This window comes from Oncorhynchus clarkii, chromosome 6, assembly GCF_045791955.1.
Source record: "Oncorhynchus clarkii lewisi isolate Uvic-CL-2024 chromosome 6, UVic_Ocla_1.0, whole genome shotgun sequence".
Classification (NCBI taxonomy): domain Eukaryota; kingdom Metazoa; phylum Chordata; class Actinopteri; order Salmoniformes; family Salmonidae; genus Oncorhynchus; species Oncorhynchus clarkii.
The window spans coordinates 31,047,397-31,057,264 of record NC_092152.1 but is presented as its reverse complement, the minus strand read 5'-3'; the positions used below and the strand labels follow the sequence as shown (position 1 = coordinate 31,057,264).

The window sequence follows — 9,868 nt, the reverse complement described above, 5'->3', positions numbered from 1 at the left end:
GTTATATCAGAATGCTTTTATGTTCTGTGGCTTGCTCTATGAACCCACCCAGTTGTTGTTGTGAGCATCAGGTATCATGTTGGTGAGATGAAACTTGCTGAGAGGACTGAAACAGTGCTGAAGCAGATGTTAGGAAAGGAAAGGGATATTTTGGACTGTGAAATAAATAAAGTGGTCAGGCAGAAAGAGAGGGAGTACTGTAGTCAGTAGTCAAAGGTCAGAGGTCAGAGGGAGGTACTGTAGTCAGTACTCAGAGGTCAGAGGGAGGTACTGTAGTCAGTACTCAGAGGTCAGAGGGAGGTACTGTAGTCAGTACTCAGAGGTCAGAGGGAGGTACTGTAGTCAGTACTGAGAGGTCAGAGGGAGGTACTGTAGTCAGTACTCAGAGGTCAGAGGTCAGTGGTCAGAGGGAGGTACTGTAGTCAGAGGTCAGAGGGAGGTACTGTAGTCAGTACTCAGAGGTCAGAGGGAGGTACTGTAGTCAGTACTCAGAGGTCAGAGGTCAGGGGGAGGTACTGTAGTCAGTAGTCAGAGGTCAGAGGGAGGTACTGTAGTGAGTAGTCAGAGGTCAGAGGGAGGTACTGTAGTCAGTGCTCAAAGGTCAGAGGGAGGTACTGTATTCAGTACTCAGAGGTCAGAGGGAAAGTGAGGAGAGAGGGAGATGTGAAGCAGAGCTCATTGTTCCTGTATTCATTATAGTCATTATTATTTATGAGAGTGCCTTGGAGCGATTCTCAGCAGTGGGACTGCACTTCAGGATGGTACCCTACCCACAGACCAGGCTGATGGGAAATAATAAGCAAGGGCTTAGAGAGGAAGGGGGAGGGGAGGGAAATTAGGCTGCCCTGTGTGGAGATGCGTCATCCTTCGGGGGGTGGGGGAGCTGAGGTAGAGGAAGGTAGAGGGGGCAGGAGGAGCAGCTCCTGTCTGGGACAGGAAGGTGGGAGGAGGAGAGATAGAAAACCTCTTGCTGTGTAAGATTAGAGGTCTGTCTGTGTGCACATCTGGCTACATGAGCTGATAGCTCTGATCTGAGAACAGAGGCCAGCGCTACACTACTATAGGAACCATTGAGGAAGAATGCTCTCATTCACCCTGCCTCCTACCGTGTGTGTGTGTGTGTGTGTGTGTGTGTGTGTGTGTGTGTGTGTGTGTGTGTGTGTGTGTGTGTGTGTGTGTGTGTGTGTGTGTGTGTGTGTGTGTGTGTGTGTGTGTGTGTGTGTGTGTGCTCCATATTATGGGACCACAAGGGCCTGGCCTTTTCTGTTGAGGAGCTGGTGTGCGTTAGTGCCACCCTGCTGAGTCTGTCGGTACCTGCTCTGTGGAGGCCAGTTAACAGCTCATCTGGAATCAGAACACACAGGTATGTTCAAGAGGAAGACAATAGAATTCAGTCAGTAACTGCAGCCACACAGGTTACCACACTACGCTGAGTGGCCATGCATGCCAAGTGTTTGTTAAATAATCCAGGGAGTCTGAGTCTGTTCTCAGATCCATTAGTGATTCAGGTCTAGCCTAGTGGAGGTGGAGGGAGGGAGGGGGGGTCTGACTGCAGACCAGGGCTCTCCTGTCTGTCTGCCTCCCGGCCTGCTGGTGTGTTGACTGATGAAGTGAGATGTGTCTGTAGGAGGTGAAAGCTCCTCCCGCCCCTTCCCTGACCCCCCACCACTCCAACCCTCACCTCAGAGTCCTACAGGCGACGTCTGGTTTCAATTGCAGTTTGGCTGGCCCAACACCACTGCAACAGGTCTGCTCACAACAGCCATAGCAGTGTGTGTTTGTGTGTGTAGCCAAATATGTGAGTGTAAAGACTCCCTTACACCTGCCCACAGGAACCCAGTGGGTACTGCAGTGTGAGAAGAGAGTGTGGGTCGCCTCACCACTGCAGGCTGAGGTCAGGTGTCGATGGGGTGTGGCAGTTCCTTTGCAAAAGAAAGGAAATAAGGAAGGCCGTCCCTCCCTCTCAGCCAATCACCTAATAAAAGTAAAGCTGGAATCCTGGGAAAGCATAATACACTGGGGTACAGGCAGGTTTGTGTTGGCCCATTGAGGATGAGCCCAGGTCCCAATGCAGCCTGGGAGATGGAAGGAGGGAGACACAGAGAGAACTGGATGAGCATCACCCCAATTTGTTATCATATGTCATTTTAGGTCAAAATAGTAGACTATGGAAACTGCTGGATATAAAGCATATTTGTAGGATCAGAGGGTTGTCTAATAGTAGTGCTTCTACAGAAGTGTCCATATCTTTGTCCACATGCAGCAGTAGTCTTTAGTCTTCCTGAAGGCTTAAGCAGCATTGTGACAGAGACAAACTCCGTGGCCTGGCTGGTCAGCAGCACCTGGTCACTAATGGTGTCGTAGTGCTGAGCTCAGCTCTCTGAGCAGACAGAGATGGATCAGATCAGGAGGACTCCCCTCCCCTCCCCATGACCCCCCCCCCCCCCCTCCCCTGCCCAGCCCTCCCCTCCCCTCTTCCCTCCCCTCCCCTGCCCTCCCCTCCCCTGCTCTCCTCTCCCCTCCCCTGCCCTGCCCTCCCCTGCCCTGCCATCCCCTGCACCCCCCTCCCCATGAGCCCCCCTCCCCTGCCCTCCCCTGCCCATTCCTCTCCTCCCCTCCCCTGCTCCCCTCTTCCCTCCCCTCCCCTGCCCTGCCCTCCCCTCCCCTGCTCTCCTCTCCTCTCCCCGCCCCTCCCCTCCCCTCCCCTCCCCTCCCCTCTCCACTCCCCTGCCCTCCCCTCCCCTGCCTTCCCCTCCCCTTCCCTCCCCTCCCATCCCCTGCACCCCCCTCCCCTCCCCTCCCCTGCCCTGCCATCCCCTGCTCTCCTCTCCCCTGCCCTGCCCTGCCCTCCCATCCCCTGCACCCCCCTCCCCTGACCTCCCCTGCCCTGCACCCCCCTCCCCTGACCTCCCCTCCCCTGCCCTGCACCCCCCTCCCCTGACCTCCCCTCCCCTGCCCTTTGTTGACTGGATGGTCTGTGTGTCCACAGCTGCCCCCACATCCTCAGATCCCATACCTCCACATGGGAACCTCTAGCTCTAAGATAAACCAGTCTTATGAAACTCAAGCAAAAGGAGGGGGGGGCAGCCAGAGCCTCAGTCAGTGAGTGACATGTCACAGGGTTCTTTCTCAGGTCTGACTGGTGAAATCACAGAGCTTCACTTCACACCTCGTTTTGGATTCAACTCCAGCAAGGCCACCACCGAGACGAGATGTGTGTGAGCTTGCATAAAATCAACCGTCAATCATTACAGACCATATGAAACAAAGAGACGCTTTAGCCATTGAAGTACCTCCACAAGACAGGCCTTCCTGGCAGAAAGCAGCACAAGGACTGTGTATGTCTGCACAGTGCTACTTATCTTACATCCATATGAAAGAGAGAATAAATAAACCAGGGTAAATAATGAGCTGAGGAGAGGGAGCACGGATGGGCTCTGTAGATAGAGAGGAAGGGGGAAGCGTGCTCTCTGGGCTGACTGGGCACTCTGCAGGATGGTCTGCTTTGTTTTCACTGGTAGTGTTACTGGAGGACTGACCTTGGACCATTAATAATATTGCAGGCAGAGGAGAGGAGAACAAAAAGAGCCTGTGGAAAATGACTACACACACACACACGCAAACACACACGTGCACACACCAGCCTGCTGGTTGGTTAAACATTGTTCTCCTCTCTGAGTGTGATGGCTCCCAGCCCCTCTCCCTCTGACCTTGTGCTGGCAGGGGCCTCCTTCGGACTGCCACAGAGGGCCCTCAGAGCCATGCTTAAAGGGTGGTGAAGGGGGTTATTTGGGTAAACCCAGTCACAGAGGGGAAACGTGTTATGCTTTTTGGAAGCTTGTCAGCAAGAATGCCAAGACCCCGTCCCCTGCTCCTAGCGCCAGTACACATACTGTATGTACTTTATACTTCTTCATATGAGATAGACATTGAACACATATAAAGGAGGTATGAGTGAGACTTGCCATTTATCTGCCCTATCAAGTAGGAAAAGCATCCAACCCTACTACTGCCACTCTGTCTGTCTGTCTGTCTGTCTGTCTGTCTGTCTGTCTGTCTGTCTGTCTGTCTGTCTGTCTGTCTGTCTGTCTGTCTGTCTGTCTGTCTGTCTGTCTGTCTGTCTGTCTGTCTGTCTGTCTGTCTGTCTGTCTGTCTGTCTGTCTGTCTGTCTGTCTGTGTGTGTGTGTGTGTGTGTGTGTGTGTGTGTGTGTGTGTGTGTGTGTGTGTGTGTGTGTGTGTGTGTGTGTGTGTGTGTGTGTGTGTGTGTGTGTGTGTGTGTGTGTGTGTGTGTGGGTGTGTGTATGTGTGTGTGTGTGTGTCTGTCTGTGTGTGTGTGTCATACATTATTTCTGTGGCTATGTGAAAGTTGTGACACACACACATACACATAGGTTTTAGGTAACCCTGACACTGCAGTGGTGTGACCTTCACTCCTCTCCCTCTTTATCCTGAGAGGGTTGCACCAGGCAGGCCAGGCCAGTGGGGAGGAAATGACTTGTCAGTGTGTTTGTAAACAGTGGAAAACTCCCCTTGTGCTGTGCTGTGCAGTGTGTCCTATCCTGTCAGCCCCAGAGCCTGGAACCAGACACAGAGACAGAGCTGATGTTAGGATGACCTCTACCCTCTCCTCTCTCCACAGGGGTCTCCTCTAATGAAGAGTTCTGATTCAATCACTGATTACGGCCCAGAGCAGCGCAGGGTCAAGGGCCAAACGCACTCGCAAGTCTCTTTGACCCCCTCTAGTGGGCCAATTAGCTGAGAGACAGAGAGAGAGACACAGAGATAAAGAGAGAGACACAGAGAGAGAGACACAGAGATAAAGAGAGAGACACTGAGAGAGAGACAAAGAGAGAGAGAGTGGACACACTGAACCATGTCTGTCAGGGGCCAGTCATTAGCCCTGACATTATTACTATCTGCCCAAATGAATGGATCCCAATCAGCACATCTAAGTCAACACACACCCATCCCCGCACACGCACAGACATGCACATACACCCTGGTTAACAGACACTGTCTATGGGGATATAGAGGAATATAGTTTTCTTGTTATCCTGTGATTTCTAAAACTTGAGACATGGAGAGACAGAGTGAATAGAAGAGAGAGTAAGAGAATGGAAGTTAGGCGGTTGGGGTGGGGGACGGTTGTCTGTGTGCAAAGCCAGCAGAATGTTTTATCAATGTGTTTGAGTGTGGGTGGAGGGAACTTGGCACTTGAATGGTCTATAGTCTAGAGGAGAAAAGAGGTGCTGTCTGTCAGAGAAGAGAGGGACGCTGGGTTAGAGGTGCCTTCAGTGCGTTCTGGTGCAGGGGTATATTTTCAATTCCCGAGCCCATTTGAAATCGGACACAGCTATTATTATGAGCCGGTCTCCATAGGAAACTTCTATTGAGTCCCCCCCACCACACACACACACACACTCACACACACACTCACACACGCACAAGCTCACGCTCACACTCATAGACAGACATGGAGCAGAACAGAGTGTGTTTAGTCCCCGATCGAAGTTCGCCACACATTTGACATTCTTACTGAAATGGAAGAAGACATGGCTCATAGCAGTTTTTCTTTACACATTCCTTTGAACATACCAATACTTTACAGTCTCAGCTCTAACATTGTTTCATTTCCACATGCACTATTAGTAACCTGCTGAGAAAGCCTTTACAACCCAAAACATAGAAAATCAAAACCACAGAGGTTGAGGGAAAGTGCCTGGAGCAGGATCCATTTACACAAAGCCTTTTCACACTGTTCTTTTCTCTTTCTCCTTCTCTCTCTTTATGCACATTGACTCTTTCTGTTAGGGCTCTCCTTTGTCCTCTCTCTCCCACTCACTCTCACCAAACTCTAAACAGAACATGAACTCTCTGTTCCGTGTCTGTCTGTGCTGTCTCCGACAAGCATCTGTAGCGCATAGGATATGTTACAGTATGTGTGGCTGACTGTGAGTGTTTGACAGAGAGAGATTGAGTGAGCTCTTGGAGGAGTATAATTGTCTCCTCTCCCTGCCCCTGAAAGGGTTGCAGGTGCTATTCCCAGGCTATGTTGGGCAGTGGCTTGCAGTGTGTTTGGCTCCAGCCAGCGGACTCTGAGAGGAGAGGAGATGTTGGCTGTCCTCTAACGAGGTGCTAAGCCCAGGCTCTTGTTTTTGTCAGGAGCACCTGGGTCATACAGACGGAACCACACAGTCTAGGACTTCACAAAGGCCTGCCCATTCAAAACATCCCCAACCCGCAGGACCACAAACTCCCACACTTCATCAAATAAAGGAAAGACAGAACATCGAGCTCAGAGTTGAAATGGCTCATTCTCCTAATACAAGGCAGCTATTGTTTGTCTAACTCACTCTCTCCCAGGCATTGTGTTTTTATACTCAATAAAATCATGCCAGAATGAAAGCAGTTTATTGTGTGTGAATTTGATACAATTGCAGAATATGATGTTTATGGGTGGGACTTTGGAGAGCAGAAGGCATGCTGTGGGCCTTTCGTGTCTGATCTGGCACCATCCCTTTCCATCCCTCTCCCTCGTGGCCCTCACCGGCTGGGTCTCTGCCCACCATGACTGTGGTGTTGGTGAGGTCACCTGGTGGAGAGGGGCCCTGTCTCCTTACTGTCACAGGACACCAGAGAGTTATTGTACGGGGCTTTCAGAGCAAATGCCAGATCATTTGAAATGACAAGAGAATGTTGGCTCCACTGAGCATTCAGAAATTGAGTGAAAATACATTTTTTTGAGGAGGGGGGGTACTTGTTTTCTTTTTCTGTTGATTGAGTTGTGTAATGAAGTTCTGTTGTCTGGAAGCCTCGCTGCTCATCAGTGCCATTTGCATGACTGACTATGTGCCTCATAACAGAATGACGTCTGTATGACCTCACTGTGTGGTCCATCGATCTGACTCCACTTCATCCTCCTCTTCCTCTGCAGAGTCAGGAAACCAGCTGGTGGCTCAGGAGGCGGTGAGGAAGCCGTCTACTCTCCGCCGGCCACCTGCCCAGGCCCGCACAGGAACAGGGGAGCAGCTCTCCACCAGTAAGAACCAGGACCCTAACACTCTCTTACACAGTACTATAACACCTGGAACCATATTTCTCTCTTGAATATCGTCAGACTCAGAACACCTGGGATTTCATTTCTCTCCTTTACACTGTTTCTGTTTTAATACTCAGGCCCCATGTTTCTCAAATTCCCTGAAGTACATTTTAGAAGCGCTTTTTGCAGATATCGATACTTGTCCACATATAATATCTGTCTCTTTCTCCGTTCTCCAGATTGCCTCAACTGTAGTCGAATCACAGCCCTGACAGACAGACTCAGCTCACTGGAGGCAAAGGTACAGGGGTGACTCCTCTACTGAAGAATGTGCTGCAGTGAGAGACTACACCGTCTCTCATCATAAACAACAGTGTTGGAGTCCATTTGAAAGGCATTGGCGTTACTCTCTAAATTTCTCTCTTTCTCTCTCTTCACCATTTTATCCCACTAGGTCCAGGTGCTGTCCTCTCCCGCCTCCACTTCTCACCGCCACCTACAGGGTAAAGGAGGATTGGCACGGGAATCTTCCTCACAGATGGTGGATCCACAAACCAAAGGAGCCCCTGGCGAGCAGGGACCCATAGGTATGTACAAGTCTCTTATGCCCATGTATGGGCAGGTTTGAGGAGCAACCATAATTGCCTATTATTTTGAGTGGAGTGGTTATGTTTGATAATTGAGTAGGAAATCACTCTGCACATGCCATAATTCTTTCTCCATTGCCTCTCTACCTGCTCTCCTCCCCTCATATCCTATTTCCTCTGTCGCTGAGAGAGAGATGGAGACACACACACACACACAATCATTTCTTCTTTGACTAGTCAGAGTCCAGTTGTCTGCACTGCTCACTTTCAGGGTTCTGTGGGAAGGAGGGAGGGATGGTGTGTGGAAAGTGAACAGTTTAGGGCATGAAAGCCCTCTCCTTCCCTGGAGCTCAGCCTAGCCTTGGCTGCAGCTGAAAAGAGAAGGTGCTCTGCTGCTGTACTCTCAAAAGACCTTTCAATAGTGTATCAACTTCCATCCAATTACATTCAAATCTGTTTTAGCTAAAGGCTTCCAGGTTAAGATCATCACTGGCCTTCTAAGGCCTGTTGAAGAATGTAAATGCCCCATTATGGGCACCCTAACACACAGTCAATGTCTTACTGGTTTAGAGAGAGAAGGACATTATCTGTTTGGTATAGGTGTTTAGTTCCCCTACAATATTAGAGCTATAATTTGTCTGAAATGTTCGCCCTGCATGGGCTTGGGTTTTGGGGTTTGGGTTTTAGTCTCCCATGACAAGCTGAGGGGTTCGTTCCTCACTGGCACCTCTGTGGCCCTAATTAACATCTCAGTGCTTAGTCTGTCAGCGAGTCTGTCTAATCCAGAGCACAGCGCAGCTGCTCTGCCACCTCCATCTAGTGACCCTTCAGCTCAGGAAGCACTCAACCTCTAGTCCATTTCTCCACACAAGGCAATGGATGACCCCTTTCTCTTCCTCTTTCCCCGGTCTGCTGTCTGTCTGTTTCCTCCCTAACACACAGGTCCACAGGGTGAAAGAGGCAGAGACGGTACCCCTGGACGAGATGGTAAGTTTGAGATGTTGTCAGCTCAGTCATTACTTTTTTTGTAACACAAAATATTGTGGCTGTATCAGTATGGCTCCATGGTTACTGTCCCCTGTCTTTGCTCAGGGAAGCCAGGGTCTCAGGGACTGCCGGGACCCAGGGGCGAGGCTGGGGTGAGGGGCCCCTCGGGGACCCCAGGATCTAAGGGGACCCCAGGACCAGTGGGTAAGATACTTACTGTAACTAGATAATGGCAGACTGTATGATTTAATTAAACAACCACTGATTTCACTGTAAGATTCCATAAGCCTCCAAATTTGGTACAGTCATTCCTTTTGGCTGAAGTATGATAATAACAGACCGTAATCAGTATGAATGATAGCAGTTTCATGAATACCACATGAAGATAATTCCATGTTTACAGTTGATCAAGCAGGGTGCACCGATGTCAAACAAAACGATGACACTGTTTGTCAATAAATGCGCATGTTGTGAAGATCATTGTGGGCACAGAGGGATTGTATGCATACCCACCCACTTAACCCATTGTCTCTGACAAAACTATGACAATACTCTCACTAGGCCAGCGCAAACAAGAACCCTGAGTGTTGCTCACTTTAAGACCTGAAACAATTGTGGAAAAAGTCCCTCAGAACTATCTCAACGAACTGCAACAAACTGCATCTTGACGTTCTGCATCAGAGTGTTTGTGTTTCTGTGAAACCACTCGGCCATTCCCCAAACCTATGCTGTAGTCCATGAAAAACACAGCTGTTCCTCAGTGGACAGCACGGTGATAACTTCGACTTTTCAAACATAAGACTTACTAAATACGGAGTTTGATTCAGCATGGTTTCCAGCAGGCTGCCAAAATATTTGTCCTCAGACTACACAAAACTCCCCTATGGCTCGGGAACACTCGCTGTTGTTCCTGCCTGCTGACCAACCAGAGTCGTTCGTTCAACAACATAAAGAAAGCAAAAATCTTATATTTGAGGCTAAATGGTTACGGACAAATAATAAATAACAGTCGCGAAACAAGAAATCCCCGGGCATCCCCAGGCAGTTACAAGTTGAATGATAATAAAATAAATCATGTTTGTCATAACGTGTTGTAGCTGGCGGCGGTGGTTCCGATTCCTCTCCGTGTGGAACATTTAGACCGTGTGAGTCCTTTCCTTCTCCGAGGGATATATGAACCCTGCTCTGTGCCTACTGCTGCCGGATAGGCATGAGAGGTAGAGCAAATGTTCAACTACAAAACCCCTTTCCGAGA

At 49.8% G+C, this 9,868-nt stretch overlaps 1 protein-coding gene across 1 annotated transcript in view; it reads left to right on the top strand.

Moving 5' to 3' along the window:
* The window catches only part of LOC139410965 (EMI domain-containing protein 1-like), a 63,191-nt gene that overhangs the window by 40,595 nt on the left and 12,728 nt on the right, over positions 1-9,868 (top strand). The window contains exons 4-8 of the mRNA XM_071156706.1: positions 6,935-7,039; positions 7,279-7,340; positions 7,494-7,626; positions 8,569-8,613; positions 8,719-8,817. Coding sequence (XP_071012807.1) covers positions 6,935-7,039; positions 7,279-7,340; positions 7,494-7,626; positions 8,569-8,613; positions 8,719-8,817 — 444 coding nt within the window. The remainder of the gene's footprint in view (positions 1-6,934; positions 7,040-7,278; positions 7,341-7,493; positions 7,627-8,568; positions 8,614-8,718; positions 8,818-9,868) is intronic.